We start from the raw sequence: 19,202 nt of genomic DNA, 5'->3' as shown, positions 1-19,202 counted from the left end.
GGAGCTGGGTTCTCCTGCAGAGAGCCCGCACTGTGCTCCACTCAGGGCCACCAGGGAGGAGGGCGTGTCCAGCAGTGGCCCTGTCCACCACACAGGAGAAGCACAATACGGTCCTTCTCCCTTTGTGCAGCAGAATCTGGAAGGAACTTGGTGAGCCCAGTGTGGACTGAGACCGTCCTGTGCCCAGCGCTTTGCAGTAGGCTGGGAGACAGGGAGAGCGCAGGCTTCAAGTTCACAGGGCTGTGACCCTCAAGCAGTCCCCAAAATAGCCACACCACCACTGCTTATAGAAGGCCTGCGGTGAAAGTCCAGGACGCCCAGCAGGACAGAGCAGAGGGCAGCAGCCTCAGGTGGAGGTCAGGCCAGGCTTCCGCGAGTGGACAGCCATCATGTGGGGTGTGAGGAGACGCAGGAAGTCAGGCATGTGACGGGGAGTGGCTGGCAGTGGAGGGGCCACTCATCTCCAGGGCAGTGAGGGGCTGGGAGGGGCGTGCTGCTCCTGAGGCTGCTGCGGGGAGCCCTCCTGCAGGGAGGGAGCTGGAGGCTGTGCGGACTCCCTGAGGAGGCCACAGGTGAAGGCTGAGGTCCCCAGAGGGACAAGCACAGCTGCTGGTGAGGGTGAGTGGGGGAGGAGAGTGAGCTGAGGAAGCAGAAGCCCACACCCAGAACAGGAGGGGCTCACAGGACGCCTTCCCTTAATTAGAGCCAGGATGTCCCCACACAAGTCTTGTGTGGCATTGAAGTATGCCCTGAGCGCTCTGCTGTTCTTGTGCTGTGCTTACAGATGATGTTTTCCCCAAAGGGGTAACATGCACAGGTGTGCAAGGAACTGGGGACTGGAGTTCTAGGAGTATTCATAAATACACAAGTGTGTGTGTAAATGTGCGTGTGTATCCGCATGTGTGTACAGGTGTAAGTTTGTGTGCATACACAAGCACAGCTCTCTCCACGTTCCCACCAGGTAAGAACCAACTTCATTTTCATGGTTATTTTCATCGATGTCTGGAGCAAGGCTTGGCATTGTCTCAAAAACCCAATTCTGGCTCATAAGCGTCGATTTCCCTTGTAATAGAGAAGACACCCCATGGGAAACATGACATTTCTGGAACTCTCCATTTGATCAGAATATTCTATTTAATTTTAACAAAACAGATGCATGAGAAACCACCCTGTGAGTCATCTCAGTCCTACATCCACAGGAACACAGGGGAAAATTCTGCATTTTTTGTGAGACATTCCCCCAGTTCCTCAGCCGTCAGTCTCTTGGAAGTAATGGGTTTATTGAACCTCTCAGTCTCCTGGGGGAGTGGAGTGGTTTCAAGTCTGCCCTAAGCGTACTGATACTTTCTGGCTTCTTACTCATCAAAAAAAGGTTCAAATGCAGAGGAGAGTCCCTGTGATTTCTATGATGATTTTCTAAAAATATAAGTAATTTGGCGTCCTGTCAGAAGTGCTCCAACAGACATTTCACACACCTTTAGCATTTCCAGGTGCGGCTTAGGAAAGCGTCTCAAGTTGTCTCTTCACTTTTCGAGTTCCACGGTGGACTGCATGAGTCTCGGAGGCAGGGGCTGAGACTGTCGGGGGAACCACTCGCCACAGCGAGGCTGGGGACGGTTGGGCGAGGAGTGAGCCAGGGGACTGCTACAAACAGGCTCCTCAGATCCGCGGCCACCCACCTGGAGAAGGAGGGACCGAGGAGCCTGCGCTGTTTGGGCTAGAGCAGGCCGTCCAACTTGAAGTACCCCCGAGTCCCACATGTATTCTCCCTCTTGAATCCTTTGGGGGAAGAGGAGTCTGCCAGTGTGGAGAGTGGCTTCGTTTGGCATTCAGGAGAAAACAGTGGGGTGGCCAGGCTGCACTGCAGGGCAGCAGGGCCCTCTCCCTGCAGGGTGCTGCAGGCTTCCTGGCCCTGGTCTCAGGGCACAGGACAGCTTGGCAGCCACCCGGCAAGTGCTCTCCCTGGACTGAGGTCACCTCTCATCACCCCACACTCAGCTGGAGCCCAGTATCCTCGACCCAGAGGCCACCTTCTTTCCCAGGGGATCATCTGCTCTGTTCCTGAGGACAGAGGTTGTGAGCCCAGGTACCAGGACAGTGACAGACACCCGCCCTGATGTCCTCACTTGTCCTCAGAATGTCTCTGCTGTGTGTCTTCATATCAGTTCCTGAATGTTGACCTGTCTCACTTCCAAAACCATTTATTTATTAAAAAACGAATTCAGTAGACTTAAAAAATATCCATGCCAAGCCCCGAGTTCAATCCTAGCACCAAAATTAAAGAAGGAAAACAATGAGGTAGGAAAATGACCCTGGAGGCCCTGTCAGAAACCCTCTGACCACCTAGATTTCCAGTCCCTGATAGTCCCAGAAAAGGCTTCAACTGCACTGATTTTGCGAGATTCTTCACAGATATAGAGTAATGAAATGTCCCACCATATTTCCTTTTCTTCAGTACTGCCTAAGAATGAAAAATAGGGCACACTTATTGGAAGATCGTATCTGGGTTTCTGTTTGTGTTGAAGGATGTTGACATGTGAGAAGCTGCACCTGCCGCCGCATCGGTTCACAGATAGATACACACAAGATCAGCGGCTCCTCGTCCACTGCCCCTGGCTAGCCCACACCCCGTGGCTCACACCAACAGACACTGCCCGCGAGGTCCGGACAGGTCTTGCAGGACGCCGGCCCCTGGCGTAGAAGGGCAGTGGGGCCCCTGTGGCCCTCCCGGTCTGTCCTGCCCACCAGCGGTGCTGTGGAGCCCTGCGGCCTGACTCTCTTAGTAGGCCCCTCTCTCCATGACTGCCTTCCGCTTCCTCCTCTCAGCCCCAAGGCTACCTGGATTATACTGGGCCCACCAAGGAGTCAGAATGACCCTTTGCCTGTCTGAACTGCAGGTGAGGCGTGGTGCTCAGGGGCTGGGCAGCAGGGCCTCAGCATGGGGGCAGCCCGAGGCCCTCGTTACGCCTGCCCAGAGAACTGCTGTTGAGCTCTCCACCTCTAAGTCTTACTTGAGTCATCCACATACGGAGCAAATTCCCAAATCATCTCCTGGTTTGCAGACTCATCGACTTCCTTTACATGGGTTTTCAGTGAAAGAACAGTCGACTTCAGAGCAGAATCTTTGAGTTGAAAGTCAACCAAACCTTACCCCAGTCCTGTGGACAGTGACCAAGGAACCTGCCCTTCCAAGGAGAGGCCTTGTCTAGAGTGACCCCATCCCCAAGTGGGCACAATTATTGTTAACTCACAAGCGAAAATCAAGAGATTCATCTCCTTTGGAATAGGACTCATTGGCACAGCTTGGCTCCAGCCTGCAAAATGAGTTACATAATTGTTAAAGTCCTCATGCCTGATTCCAGAGGAGAGGAATCTGTGAAGAAGTTGTGCCTTTTACTCTGATGCCTTAGTCTCGTTAGGTTGATGCGTACCATCTGAATTTCTTTCTACTCTGTGATTCACAAATGGCCTTTGTATACCAAGGCCAGGGGTCACAAGCTGTTGCCCCCTGGGCTTAGCCCATAGGCTCAGAATGAGTTATTCCATTCTTAACTTGATGTGAAGACGTTTTAAAAAGTAATCAATATTTTGTGACACAGAAAATCGATATTTGAAATCCAGGTGTCAATGTTGACAAGTGCTGTGGGAACACAGTCCCACCCATCATGAGGCAGCTCTTGAAGCAGAGTTGACCAGTTGTAACAGAGACCGTGTGAATAATTAATTAATTCAGTTATTTATTTATTTTTGGCCCTAGAATAATTAATTCAGTTATTTATTTATTTTTGGCAGTGCTGGGGATGGAACCCAGGACCTTGCACATGGTAGACAAACTCTGTAGAGCTGAGTCACATCCGTAGTCCCAAACCTAAAATACCCACTACCTGGCCCCTGTACAGAGAAAGGTTTGTTGACTGTCACAAAACAGACATTCCTGTGTGGGGTGTTTGGAAAGGCAGTTGGGGAACAGCGGCTGTGTGTGCCAACCTTGTTAGTTCCACCTAGCTTTTGTGATTAGAACCATCAAGAGTAATCTAATTGAGAAAAACATAAATTTTAAAGCAACAACAGAGTAGAAGTTGATTTCAGTTATGAACAGGTCATATGAGAGTGAAGCTGAGCTGGGTAGGCTGGGGATTCTTGAATCCAGACTGACTTCTCCTGCAGACATTCTTGGTGTTAGTGGAGGGGGCTGTGACCAATAGAAAGAGCATCATAATCTCAATAGGGAAAGAAGGTGATGCATGTCTTGGAGTCGCTTTGTCCAGCTGTCACCCTAGTAGCAGACAAATCCAGCAAATAGGCCAGTCTGAGCACTGTTTCCTCTCACAGATTCCTTCACACAGTGACATAAACACTGTTGCAATTGGTTACAGTCAAGGTTTGACTTTTAACTTTAAATGGATCGTGCACATTTAGAGATTGGCAGTGGAAATTGAGCACCCTGACATCAGAAAGCTTGACTACATATGTCATTTGACTGCTTTTCCTCCAGGTAATGGAATAAGTAGGAAATGCTCCCCATAGCTAAACATTTTCCAGCAAATCCTGTGCAGAGAAATGAGGCATCTCTTGACCACACAAATGTGTGCTTCCAGCCCAGCGCTTCCAGGGCGCATGATTCTCCTAAAAACAGATTGGTGGATCCTTTCCGGATCATCTATGCTAATAAGCATCATTTTGAAAACAGATTTGGCAATTGAGATACAGCATAATTATATAGTGCATTACCATCTAAGTCCAGTGGCATAAAAAGTGTGCTCTGCGTCCATTCACGTGAGCATCTACCTAACCTCTCCAACTCCTTCATGTAGACGTTCACAGGTTCAACCATCCATAGATGGAAAAATATTTTAAAATCATGCATGTGTACCAAACACGTACACACTTTTATTTCTTGTCAGTATTCCCTAGACAATACAGCATAATAACTATTTACATTTTAACAAGTACTTACATTTTCTTAGGTATCCTAAGTAACCTGGAGATGATTCAAACTCAGGAGTGCGTAGGCTATGTTCAAATATTGTGCCTTTTCATATAAAGGACTTCAGCATATATGGGTTCTGGTGCCTAGGGGGAGCCCCAATCCTCTGTGGATATCGAGGGATGACTGATTTTCATGTCCAGTTTGTAGGTGGGGAAACTAAGCGTCATAACAGAGTTTCGGAGCCTCTGCCAGCACACGGCAGAGCCAGAGCACGATCTCGCTGGGGTATTGCTCTCCAGGGGTGCTCCAGCCCAGCCCAGCTGAGGGCGTTTCTTGTTCTTCTGATGCACAGGGCCATGATTCCTGAGAGGCTTCTCTTCCTCTGCCAGCATGGGACGTGGTCAACGGGGCCAGGGGAGGGCTCCAGTGTTTCTGACAGCTGACCTGGGCGCTGGGGAGCTGGCTGGATGCTCTAAACAGAGAACAGAGATGGAGCGTATCTCCTTTTTAAAAGATGAATACACTACTTTAGTAAAACATGGTTTTATTCCATTTCAGATCTCTTTGACAGTTCTTGTCATCCATCTTCTAAATGATCCTTTCCTTTATGTCAGTGGGAGAGGCCTGGGCTGCGGATTCTGCAGATGGAACGTGGGAAACATGGCCCCTACCACACGTGATAAACAGTGTGTTTCAGCCGACTCCAGATTAATAGAACTGTGGAGTGTCCAGATGGAGAAAGGCAGAGTCTTCTCATTTGCCTATTTCTTTTTCTTTTAATGACTCATTGTGATTAAGGTCCTGAGGAAATGACACGAGATCGAAAATATGTCTTCTCATGTATTCATCATTAACAAGGAAGATCCAAAATGTCAAATGTTTCTGAAAGCTTCCATTTGATCAAGGGTAAATTTAGCATTTATATTTGGGCAAAGATAAAGCTATCCAAATCATTTTAAGTTTCAAAGGCAACTAATATATCACCTCTGTTTTAACCATCGCAAAAAAGAATAACAGAATCCACTTCTGAAGTAGGATTTAGGTATAGGATGTTTCCTCTGTGTTTTTTACAAGGGAGACCTTTCTCCTCTCTCTCTTTTGTAGGCTCACGGGCATGAACCTTCCCTCTCCTGTCATCAGTAGCAAGAACTGGCTGCGGCTGCACTTCACATCCGATAGCAACCATCGGCGCAAGGGCTTCAACGCTCAGTTTCAAGGTAAGAATGCTCCAGCTTAAAAGGAAAAAAAAATTATATATATATATATATATATACATACATACCTGCATATACATATATACAAACAGAAGGCATGGTTGTCCTTTCTAACCCTAAAAATTTTAGCACCTTGCTAAAGATGCTAAAAGAGATATAAATAAACTTGAAAGCACTTTGTTACTGTCTTCTGTATTTCAGTGGTGTCCATCATGATTCTCACTGTATTAAGAGCGGTTAAGTTTGGAAATTTTATATGCAGCAACCAGCAACTCCATAGAAAATCTTTTGTACTATGACAGTATGAATTGTAGTTTCTTATTTTGCTGAAAGTGTTGGTAAATTTTAATCAATAAGTATGTTTTGGCATTGATTTTAAGTACTTAAGCATAACCAGGAAATATCCAGACTGCCTGGACATTGTGTTCATTCACACACCAAGAGCAGTAGAGCAGACAGGTGGTATGAAAACATGCAGATCATCATGATCTCATTTCAGCCCTAAGAGATCTTCACACTGCAAACCCAGGTACCTGACTGACTCCCTACATACTGCGGATCTCAGATGAGGTTCTGGGATTGTTGAAACTGAGCACAGGTGGACAGTCTGTGGTCCTCAGCAGGCAGTGTGACTGAAAATTCCTCTTGGCATCGGATTCCCAATGTTTAGAACTGGACAGCAGCATATCAATGCCCACGTTTCCAGCAACCCTTAATCCTCATTACCACAGCCAAGAAGATCCAGTCTACTAAGTGGTCCACAGAAAACCATTCCATTTGCATTTGCAAATAAAAATAACATGACTGTCCTCAGCACATAATGCCCGTCCCAGGCAAGCCTCTCAAAGTCCCCGACACCAGCCATTAAATCCTGACCTTGGGCAGGAGTCATGTGCGATGCCTGGAAACCAGGATAACCCAACCCGGAAGCCAGACTCCCTCACACTGCAGACAGGAGTGGGTCAGAGGCAGCTGCCGCCTGGACTGCCCTGAAAGCCAGAGTGTGAGGGAAGCCACGGCGCCTCCTTGTGGAGATCTTAGTAAACTGTCAGCAGTTGGTCTGCGCATCTCCTGTCTGAAATGGTTAAACTATGGCATACTTTCATTGTTTTCTTTTGTACAAATAGGAGAATAAAAGTGATTTTTAGGGGATGAAATTCAGGTGGGGGAGAGCCATGGAGGCCAGCGGTTTTCCATGGCCACCCAGTGCCGGGGCAGGTGAACCAGCAGCGATGCCTGACTTAGAATCCAGGGCAACCTGCTTCATCAAAATGTGTCTGACCTCAGAAGGACATTGTCCTTCACCTGCTGGTGCCAGGGACTTCCCACCTTCCCCCTCTGGCTGCAAATGCACTGTCCTGAGGCTGAGGTGCTTTCTCTTGATTGGGAGGGAGGCAGGACACATCTTTCCTTTTGGAGAGCTGCCTCTGGATGCTTTTATCTTGAGGCTGCACCTCTTCTGGTAGTTAAGAAAAAGTGAGTGTGGGAGGGACACTCTGGCCGTGAGGTGGCACCAATGTAGACTGGGGGGAGTCCACCTGAGCCTGCTCTGTGCCAGTGCACCTGTGTGAAGGTGACCCCTAGCATGGGGGAGACAGGTCAGGGTTTAGAATGCCCATGGCCTGTCGGTCCTCTGGCCAGGTGGGTCTGTAGTGCTGGCTCTCCTCTTCAGGAGCCTCTGTGAGTTACTCAGCATTGAACCAAAGTCAGATGTCTAAGTATCAGTTCTCAGATCGCAACAGTGGCCTTGGCATTGGGATCTGTGATAGGAAGAAATATGAAAAATAGAGACTATCACATTTAAAAATGCTCCCAAACTGGCAGATTTAAGAAACATACTGGTTGGCAGAAAATTGCAATAACTTACTTAACAATAACTCATTAAATGTACTAGCCATCACGTAAACTTTTGGAACCAACACATATTTTTACAAATAGGTATATACACAATTAAAGTAGAATATGCATAAAGTATTATCTACAATGGAAGTATAATTAAATATATAATGAAAGCATACATTTATTTAAGTACCATATAACTAAAGTATATAATTAAAATGTATGCACTTTGATTTTATAAATATGAGGAAAGGGGAGTAGAAAATTTGTGCCCAGGTCTAAAAGAAGTAAAAAGAGTGCTCAAGCACGGGGGCAGGGCTGGGGCGGGGTGGTCTAGTCTCCAGCCCCAGCTGCAAAGCCTGCAGGTTCTTGCTGGAGTGTCCCTGACAGCATGGCCGGATGCACTTGGATCTCAATTAACAGGACATGACCCCTAGAGCACACCCAGGCAGACTCCGTTCAGAAGGCTGGTGTCACCCTTCTAAGAAGGAGGTTGACTACACAGAGCCACCAGGATGATGGCAGGAAACACTGAAGGGAGGACCTGGGATACTGAGAAGCACCATCATAAGTGTTATGGTTTAGACATCCCCAGAAGCTCAGGTATGAAATAATGCAAGAAGGCTTCGAGGTGAAATGTTGGGTTAGGAGAGCCTTCAGCTAATCACTGGATTAATCCCCTGCTAGGGATTAACTGACTAGTAACCGAAGGTGGAGGTGGATACAGTGTGGCTGGAGGAGGAGGGTCATTGGGGTGTGCCTTTGGGGTGTATAATTTATCCCTGGCAAATGGAGTCTTCCCCCCTCTCTGCTTCCTGGTGTGATGCTCTGCGCTGCTTTCCTCCACCAACCTTCACCATGGTGTCCAGTCCCACCTGGAGCCCCGAGGGATGGACCTGGCTGTCTATACAGTGAAATGCCTAAAATCATGAGCCACAAAATAAATATTCCTCTTCTAATTGTTCTTGTCAAGTCTTTTGGTCACAGAGCAAGAAAGTTGACTAAAACAATAAATGTTATGCAGAAAGATATCGCAATTATTTTTCTGGCTCAAGAGGGAAGAACTGTCATTAATGAAGGGAAGAAACCAGGGACTCTCTGTTGCTGACTCTAGAACAAAGCTGCAGGCAACCCAGAGCAGGAGAAGAGGCCGTGACTTAGGATGGCAGGGGCTCCTCTCAGGTTCCCACCAGTCACACAAAGATCACCTCCCTGCAAACCCTCCTGACCCTTCTAGTGGGAGGCTCAGGTTTCTCATGCCAAGGGTGAATGGTCGCGTCCTGTTAAATGAGGTCCAAGTGCTGACGGGAAGACAGAAACTGCACCCGGGTGGGGAACTGTGCCATTCTTCTAGGTCCTCCCTTTGTTCTGTGCCCAGGTTGAACACCAGAAAGCCTCGGGCGCTTCCCGGTTCCTCCTGGACACATGGACGGGGGCACCTGCTGTTGTTACCACCAGCACAATTGCAAAGAGGAAAGGCAGGGTTGATCGACCTTCTAGAAACCATTAGGATAGCAATAGCTGTAGCAGTGACAACTTCCAGTGTTGACTAGGAGCTACCATCCTGTCCCGCAAGTCCTCCTCTGTCAGAGACCCTGAGTCTTGATTGATTGATTGATTGCCGTCGGGAAGGGGGACATTTAAGGGCCTGCATTTTGTGCTTGCTGCCTTTTCAGGTCAGGGTAGCTGTACTTCCCCTTGATATTGGGAAGGCGACACCCATGCTACCTGGAGTCCAGAACGGTCAATTATTCAGACACCTGGGAGAATCCTTGGGGGCTCCCACCTGCCCGTGGAGCCTCTGGTAGTTTCCATGGAAGAGATGCTCTTTTGTTATCTAGGTGCGTGATGCCACCAGGGAATTTTATGGTTTCTACCAAGATCACATTCTTTTTAACTTCATGCTTTTCTTGCTCAGATCGTCAGCACCATAAAAATGTTCTTTCGTCTCTTTCTTACCCCATAAATTTCATCTCCCAGAACGTCGTTCTCTGGGTCACAGTTTCCTTGACTTTCCCTCTTTAGCCATGTCATCGAGTCATGCCAGGAACAGGAGTGCAGGGGCTGACAGGCTTCCTGCTCTGATGTTGCCATTCCTAAAAACCGTCATTTCAAAATGGCATGAGAACAAACGCAGCCACCAGATATATTTGCAGTGTCTGCTGTACCTATAAAAATACAGTTCTCAGTGAATGACAGAGTTATGTAGGATATATCATTTCTTTAAATCAGCTGTGAATTGAGCCCATTCTTTATATGTTGCCTCCACCATTAATTATAATTAAATAACTGCCTTATTAGCATAATCCATCATCTAGACATTTGTGATGTCTACAAGATGAATTTTTAAAAATCATATTAATCTTGAACCGTGAAGGCCTCTCTACTCCTAAATGGGCATCTAAGTGTTGGGCTTCAAAATTACAGATGTTCACCTGGCTATTCATAAAAATTCAGTTTCAACAAAATGAAATTCCCATTGATTTCTGTAATGGATGAATCATTTTGAAGGAAAGTGTTTGTAATAAAGTTCCAATTTAAATTGAGAATACCCTGTCTCATAAATCAAGTGGAAACCTGATAGTGGCTTTAAACCTTGTATTAGCACAAGTCATTAGCTTGCTCTGTAGGTTGTAGTTCTGTATACGGACTGAGTTTCCTTTTTAATTAAGTGAAAGACTTAATACAAAATGAGGACTTTCCTGTTACTTAAAACACATTTGGGTGTCAGCTTCACATTCCCAGATTCACCCTGTGTTAGATGAAACCTAAACCTTCTCCTTCTCCAGTGCTGGCACTTTCTCAGGTCTGAGTGTCTGGAGCTCTACCTGAAAGCAAAGAGCCCCAGGCTGAGGCTGAGGCACATGTCCATCTTCGTCTGGAACAATAACTGGGCAATAGCAGGGACCATCATCTGGAGCCAGAAGGTGCTCAACTGAAACCTGAAAGAAGGAACCACGTGCTCCGAGTCCTCCTGAGGCAGGACTGTTGGCTGCAGAACTAGGAGCAGGCTGGGTTTGCCCTCTGGTGGTGGGCATCACCCACGTCCTTCCACGAAGAGGTATTACACAGGATGGTCACCACACAGAATATTGTTCAATCACATAAATTAGCGAAATGTAGACTTATACTCTCTAAGTTATTTCTAAACCCACTAAATCTCCACAAGAAAATTGTTCTTAATAAACGTTGTTTCATCAAATCAGACATACATAATCACTTTTCCCAAATATCTAGTTTTTTCTCAAATAAGAAATCCTTGCCAAGTGCCTATTTCAGTATTTTTAAAGCGAGGTCCATGTCTGTGTTGCAGTCCACTGACTCCTGGCCTCAGCTCTGGGTCAGTACTTACCATCAGCCAACGCCTTTCTGACCTGTGCGTCTCCTCCTCTTCCTCCATAAGGCTAGCGATACGTACCTCGTAGAATCGTTCTGAGGCCGTGGAGGTGAGCAAACAGTGTGACAGACACTTTGTCTAGAGCTGTGCCTGGAGGGCCTCTGCCACTCAGGCCTCGCTGTCTCAGTGCCTCTTGGCCAATCCTGACAGACGGCCAGGCCTGGAGATCTCCAGTGGTGCAGAGAGCTCAGAGTGGCTCCCTTTAACCAGGCGGGAGGACTCTGAGCTGTGCAACCTCCCTGGACAGAGAATGTCCTGTGGCCGCGAGCAGGAGCCTTCCCTAGACCCCGTGTGTGGGAGGACCCAGGTGGATGCCTGCAGTGTTGATGGAAACTGGGGTCAGCTTCGCCACCGAGCCTGGGCCTGTGCTGGGACACTCAGCAAAACAGAGGAAGGACTCGCTGCCCCTGCAGGCAGCAGCACCAGGAGCCAGACACGGACACCTCTAACTGTACTGTCCAGGAATCTGAGAAATGGTTGACCTGATGCCAGTCATACTAAGAATCCTTTCTTCTATAAGTATCATACTTCAGTGAAAAATATTTTCCAAAAATTTTTAAAAATGACAAATTTTTAAAAAATGACAAATGACCATATTTTATTATATAATTGTTGGAAAAAAACAATCATGCTGGCATTACTTTCAAAAGCATTTATTACAATCCTGTCTGGTGCTGGACTAGACTGTTTTGTTCTGTTCCTGATGCATGGAATACTCCTGAATATTGGTTACCACGGTGGCCGTGCTTATGTGGTGACAGATGTAATTTGAATTCTCTTGCACATGGGGCCAGACCAGAGTTCCTAGAGCATCCCCGGAAACATGGAGGCCTTGGGGAGGGTCAGAGAGGAAGAGGCCACATCTTGGCCCACAGGAAGGGGAGATGGGAAGGGGTGGGACCCACCGCAGGCTTGCAGAAGGCAGAGCAGCCTGCGGACTGGGGTCCCTGTCCCCTCTGTCTGTCACCTCTCCACTCTGCTCTCCCAGCTGGCTGGCTCTGCCACTCCACATGACCACTCAGATGACCTTCCGGTGATCAGAGGAGATGGAGACATGGTGTATTTTTCCAAAACAGAGAACCCGGTGATGGCGGCACTGGAAGGTGCTGGAATTCACTCCCACTTTCCTTTCTCAGATTGATGTGTAGGCTCCAAGAAGATAGCAGGTGCCAGTGGGGACCCAGTCCTGATGGAGGGGACAGCAGAGAGAGCAGCTCTGTAAGGAGCCTGTGGAGAGGAGAGAGTGCTCCACTTAGGGCACCGCCAAGCAGTGTGGAGTGGAGGCTGATTAAGGACTTGCACCTTAATAAGAGGAAGAGAGGAAGGGGAGGACAGCAGCTCAGGAAAGGCTGGGCCTGGCCAGGTGGCCCTCCAGCCACAGGCTGCCCTTGCCTGGGGCCAGACGCCTGGAGCGGCTGCGGGTTCACGTGTCACCTCCCTCCCTGCTGTCACCTCCCTCCTCCTTCAGTGCTTTTCCGTAGGGTCGGACAGTGGGGCTGCAGGCAGACCTCGTGGTCCAGGTCCAACAACTAATGGACACCTGGAGGCACCAGGCCCTGATTTAAGTCCCACCCCTGCTGTATCTCAGTGTCCTATTCCATAAAACCAAATGGTGACAGTGACCCCTGAGGACCAGGGAAGGGTACAGAGAGAACATGGTGAGGGTCTGGGTGCCTAGAAGCCCCTGGCATCCCACAGCTCTAGTCTCAACAGGGGAGAGTGCGTCTCACGGGCTCACTCCTAGGCCCTTCTAAGAGGAAGCGAGTGGCCTGAGAAGGTCAAGGAGAGAGCACAGCAGGCGGAGAAGACAGAGCCCCAGGCTCTGCTCAGGAAGAGCACCGGGGATGGAGTGGTGAGGCTCAGGAAGGTCCTGGGGTCCTGGGCACCCCGCGCGGGTGGAGCCATTTGTTGTAACCAGCAGGTGGCCTCAGGGTGCTGGCCTGAGGGAGCCAGGGGTCTGCATTCCATTCTGACCACCTCATTGGAGGCGCCGTGTAGACTGCCATCCCATAAACTAATTTTCCCACTGATGACTAAGGCATTGTGTAAATTAATAACTGGTCTTCTGCTTGTCCACCTCCTCCTCTTGGTGACCCGGTCCCCTGGAGGTGTCCCCCGCCCACCAGTGCTAGCAAATCCTGTGCTCTGCTTTGCAAGGTGGAGCACACACCTGAGCTGAGGGACCACCAGGGCAACACGCAGGGTCAAGTCTTTACCTCCCGTCCCTGAGGCCCAGTCTGGTTGTGCGCTGAGTATTCCTTAGACGCCCCCAGTCTCCTTTGTCAAAGAGGGTGAACAGGTGCTGTGGTTTTCTTTAGGTTCCTTTTGTCTGTAAGGAGGTTAAGTAACCATAAAGGTAAAAATTCACTTTTATGGTATCAACTGAGGATAGGGCAATGACTGTGCCTATGTTTCCGTAGTAAGCATTTGACTGGATAGTGGGTGATTTCTTCATGGTCTTGAAACAGGAGAATGTGCTTCTTAAGAGAAGTGCGCCATGTCATTCATTAAAAGAGGACCCCCACACACCCCAGGAATGAGCTCTTGAGTCTGTGCCAAACTTTTGATTTAAGTCCATGCATCTTTGCATCTTGATTTATTTAAAGGTTGTATGTTTAAATATGAGTGACCAACAAAAGTTTATCGTGATACGTAAAGCCACTTCAACGAAAACCTTCCCTTCTCTAAACCGCTGAGTGTGGCTGACATGGCTGGCTTGGGGGCCAACCTTAGGACAGCGCAGCTACTGAAAACAGATCCGTGTTTGGCAACAGCAGGAAGGTGCCAAGTTCTTAAGCGTGAACAATAAGAAAAGCTTCGGAGGCTCATAGATTCCTGCTGAATTACTTTTCTACAGTTTGTATTTATGTAATATTAGGCGGAATCGCTCTGCCCTTCAGTTCGCCCACCTTAAAGCCCACTCCTCTCCAGGCCCTCTCTCACCGGCAGCGTGGCCAGGGCGACTGTTGAACGGAGAGTGAGAAAGCAAGATGTGGGCGAGCGGGAGCTGAAGGATGGAGACCAGGCAGACAGCCACAGGGAAGTCCGTTTGTCAGAGCTGACAAGTCAAGGCTATCTCTCTGCAGAGAGGAGAGAGGGCGCGAGACGTCTGGGGTTCAGGTTTGGTGGGGTCTGGAGCTGGAGCTGCGGCTTGGTGGGCTGGGCTGGGTGCTGGCATGAGAGCTAGGCGGGTGGGAATCGCATGGGGTTGGCTGAGGTCGAAGGCACCCTGGGGCTTTCCAGAGCAGGGGGGGTCTTGGAAAGGATTGGGATGGGCTTAGGGTTATGGCACCATGGGGTAGGTCACTAACGGGGGTGGGGGGAGTTCGGGTAAGAGGAAGAACAGGAAAGCAAACCTTATCTCAGATGGCGCTTAGCATTGAAGATGGCTCTCGCGTGTTAGGTCAGTACCCTGCATCGGTGGGCTCCTGACTGCTCTTCTCTGCATCTTGAGGGAAGCATGAGCCTTGGGACTTAGAGTGCCAGTGTGTGCACTGCACGCAGGAGGAGGCTGCCCAGCACGCTGTTCACACCCCATAGAGAGACCCCAGTGGAAGGCTGGCATTTCCTCCCATCAGGGCCTCACACTCCAGGTCAGGGAGCTGCTGCAGGCAGGCTCACGGGAGCTGGCCCCACGTGCAGCTGCAGACCTCCTGGCTGTGTCTTCAAAGGTACAAGTGGCATTGCTCTAAATTATCCGTGTCAGGTTTCCTGTGCTGAACAGGGAAGCAGCTGCTCAATGGGTGGGGTCACCTGGGATGGAGCCACTCGCTTCCTGGTCCCAGTGCTACCAGGAAATGTCCTGCCAACTCCAGGCCCCTGTGCAGGACAGCGGCAGAGCCTGGCATCCACATGGGAGCTGAGGGGTGGGAGCCAGGGGTGGCAGAAGGATGAGCATGAACAGGCTCCCTGGCGTGGACACGTGGAGTTCCACACACGCAGAGTAGGGCTCCCTGAACGTGCTTCAGATTGTGACGAACACCTCACTTGCCCAGACCCAAAGGACATCTCAGAGGCCCAGCGCACACCAGCAACAACAGCAAAAGAGGCTCTCGGGACAGTCTCGCAGGATCAGGTGTCTGGGGGAGCGGCGCCTCAGCAGGTTACAGTCAGCATTTTATCCCTAGAGCTGCATGCCCCCATCCCTCACTGGCTGAGCACTTCGGGTGCAGTCTTCTCCAGGGTCACCTGGCTTTAACTGTCTCCTACTGGGAAATATACTCCTCATTGTCCCCACCTCCCTCCGTTCTCTTGTGGCGGGGAGTCCCCTTGACAGAGTGCCTTTGGAACGTTGGCAGGTGGTCCTGCCCCCTCACCTGGCCTACTGTTTGTCCGGGCTGCAGAGTCACCGGCTTGTGACCTCCCACTCTGCTCTCCCTCCTGCTGCCCTTCTCACTCCCAATTTTACGTTTTAGGCTAAATACTGAATTCTCAAAATGAACCACCCGGCTTCCTACTTCCCACAAGACTGCTACCCCATGTTTGGGTCTCTCCACTCACTCAGGGTCCTTCTTCACCACCAGTTTCCAGGAAGAGTCCAGGAGCCCCTCCTTCTGCTGAGGTCAGACTGCCTGGGAGCTTCCGCGGGTGCGGGCTGCTGGGATGCTTGTCCACATGGTGGGCTGCAACATTTTAGACCAGCGTGGCTGTGGGCTCCTCTCCACAGAGACCCAGAGCCACCGCGCAGGCCAAGGGGTTCCCTCACTTCCTCAGGACACAGGTCCATGGCTGCAGCTCAGCTTGTGCATCTGAGCTGGTTGTTAGACTTTTAAGTTTCATGCAGCGAATGATTAATGATCACGGCTAGACAGCGCTCAGTGCCCACCCAGAGGCTCCAAGAGTCTCCTTTAGGATGTCTCCAACATGTCCATATAAACCCTGAGAGACAATAATGTCTCTTTCATAGGAGCTGCTGTCAGACCTGCCCAGCTACAGTGAGCAATATATTTTAAGGATCACCCGGACCGTGTCCCAGAGCGAACTCTGCGATAGCATTTATCACACTCAAGGCTACACTCCATTGAAGTAGGCAGCAAAACAAAGCAGGATGTTCTGGGTCGTACAGGACCGTGCCGAGTCTCTGGGGTCCTCCTGCTGGCCTGTGTCCTGTGTCACAACTCTTCATATCTTAGCTTGGTGGTAGCCAAGCTTAAAGACCTTTCCTAGTTAAATCTTCTCATGTCCATATATTTTGTAAACCTACATCTGGGTTCCGGGTCCAGTCATTGTGTGTCTCTGCTCAGAAATCAGGTCACTGGAAGAGAACAGGAGAAGGACCTGTGTACTGCCAGGACCCCGTGTCCTGCCAGCTCCTCACCCCGGTCCTCAAGCAGGTCGCTCCCTGTGAGCATCTGATGACACCCAGGATGGCAGTTTACCCAGGATCTCCACGGATAAGGTGTGCTTCACACTGCAGTTTGCTTTATAGTTCTCAGGGGCAGATTTATTCCTGCCTGTGACATATCTCGTGGGACTGCAGGGTTAACTGTTTGCTAAAACCTACATTATTCTGTGAGCTTAGAGCAGATTACTACTGAGATAATAAAAAATAATGATATCTTTCACTTTTTTATAAACGTGGAATAATTTGGGTGCCATCAACTTTTAAGAATAAAAGTTGGGATAAGAAGTTACGGTGGGAATTCTCCTCCACTGTGGTCCACCAGGAAATGCTGAGTCAACCCCTGTGTCCCAGGACCAAGGTGGGTGACAGTACGACTGTGATCTTTATTTAGAAGTCAAACTTACCTTTCAAAAATTCTGTGTTTTTAAGAAAACCCTCTTGTGTTACAATTTGCTTCACTGACAATCATTCTTGCACCTTATATGTGACATAAACTCTATTGGAATAACTGAAATAATCCAAGTTTTTGAAAAAGCATATACTATATAGTATACAATAATACCAAATTTAGATGCATTTGTTGGATGTCTCACCTTGAGAAAGAGAAACGTGTCAAATGGTTTACAAATTCCTTTGGATCTCATTGATCCATTCAGAGACACCTAGAAGTGCCCAAGAGAATTTTAATTATAGGAATACTAAAGTATAATGGAATTCTGACTTTAGCTTTTCTTAGCTTTTAGAGGAGATGCCACGGTGCATGAAGACAGCCGTCAGTGCTGTTTACCTCCGAGATTCTTCAACCCACCGCTTTCTGAATTTCCCTAATGTAAAATCATCTGCTTTATATGTTACTAATAAAACTAAATTTTTATACATTGTATCCATTGGGCTCAGCTGGCGTAAGATCTATCACTCTTGTTAAGTCCCAGCCAATGGCTTCAGACTTCTTAACACTCAGGGCGCTGCTCGGAATTCTCTCAGTGTTGCTCCTTCCAAACCCTTGAGTGATCTGCAGTTTTCTCTGCCTGGTAAATCCCATTTCACACCATTTCTTCTGAAACAAAGTTCTTACTTAGAGGATTCTTTATGGACGACTCCCTAGGTTATTTCATTAGTTAATTTTAAGGTGGTCAGTTCTAGGTGGGGCTCCTGGAGCTGACCAAGGCCAGCGGTGTTCTTAGGAGCAGTGCTCATGGAATCAGGAGCAGAGCCTCCGTGGTGTGCTGGTTAGGGCTTCAATGACAGGCATTGAAACCACCAAAGGGGAAAACCCACTGAAGTTTCATAAATTCTCCCTTTTTCTGGTTATATTAAGGATTGATGTTGCCTTCTTTGTTCCTCTAGAAATTGAGTCAGGTTTTATAGATGATGAACATAAACTTTATAGAAATATAAAGTCATGCTCAAAAAAGATTAGTTTAAAAAACAGCTCTGGGAAAACACATATATAATAAATCCCATTTCAAATATCTGCAATGAAAACATCTCTATGCAATGAACACAAAGCCCTTTATTCCTGTTCCAACAGCAGAGCCTTAGCACTTTATTACAGTGAGTCTAAGATGCAAATATTTTCACATTTTGATATCTCCAAGCGGAGGACCGTTTATCTGGCAGTGTTTTGTCTTTGTGTCACATAAATAATGCTGTGCTTACCATCCGTGGTTTCTAGGTGTGATGAAGTACTGCAATTGTAGGTGTCAATTGGAGGGTCTTTGTTGCTGCCTTATAATGACACATACGAGTGGGCTCTGTTCTGAAATGTCCGTCCAGGCCTGTGGCCACGTGGCCATGAGGCCAGTTCCACTCCCTCTTGTTGACCTAATTTGAGACAGTTCTTTCTCCCAGATATCACCTGGCTCCTCCTGCCTGCTAGCCCCACGCACAGTGTAGCCTGCTCCACCTTCTGCTGTGTGCCTGTCCCCAGGCTGAAGGGCTTAGGCATTTGGGAGAGGGTGGGAGAAGGGCCAGAGGAGGGCACTGGACCTTAGAGGAGGTGAAAATTGGGTTAAACACATAAAGTGATAGGAATGTGGTATAATTTCAGGGTAGTGTTCCCTGGCGCCATCCCCCACAGGAGTTCATCCATTAGCAGACATAACCATGGACTCTGAATGTTCAGCAAACGTCATTTTTTAACTACTTAAAAAAAATCAGTTAGGGCTGGGCTATAGCTCCATTGGTAGAGTGCTTGCTTCACATGCACAAGGCCCTGGGTTCAATCCACAGCACCAAAAAAAAAAAGGCAGTTGCCAAAAAAGTTAATTATTTACAGACTGAATTAGCATTTTTTATGTATAAAGCAAAATTTTAATTTTCTATTTTAAGTTATAAATATAGTGCTTTGTATGGCTTTTTCATTTTATGTATTCTATATTTTTCTACAAAAAGATGAACCATACAACATAGGGAAATAAAGAGTAAACATAGTCCCCCAATCTGAACTTAAAGATAAGTTACTGTTAGTATTCTCAA

The 19,202-nt window shown here is 48.3% G+C and overlaps 1 protein-coding gene across 1 annotated transcript in view; it reads left to right on the top strand.

Moving 5' to 3' along the window:
* Csmd1 (CUB and Sushi multiple domains 1) overlaps positions 1-19,202 on the top strand; it is a 1,139,207-nt gene that overhangs the window by 540,170 nt on the left and 579,835 nt on the right. The window contains exon 6 of the mRNA XM_077792480.1: positions 6,035-6,147. Coding sequence (XP_077648606.1) covers positions 6,035-6,147 — 113 coding nt within the window. The remainder of the gene's footprint in view (positions 1-6,034; positions 6,148-19,202) is intronic.

Source organism: Urocitellus parryii, chromosome 14 (assembly GCF_045843805.1).
Source record: "Urocitellus parryii isolate mUroPar1 chromosome 14, mUroPar1.hap1, whole genome shotgun sequence".
Taxonomy (NCBI): Eukaryota; Metazoa; Chordata; class Mammalia; order Rodentia; family Sciuridae; genus Urocitellus; species Urocitellus parryii.
The sequence above is the reverse complement of the archived record's forward strand: the minus strand, read 5'-3'. Positions and strand labels throughout refer to the sequence as shown.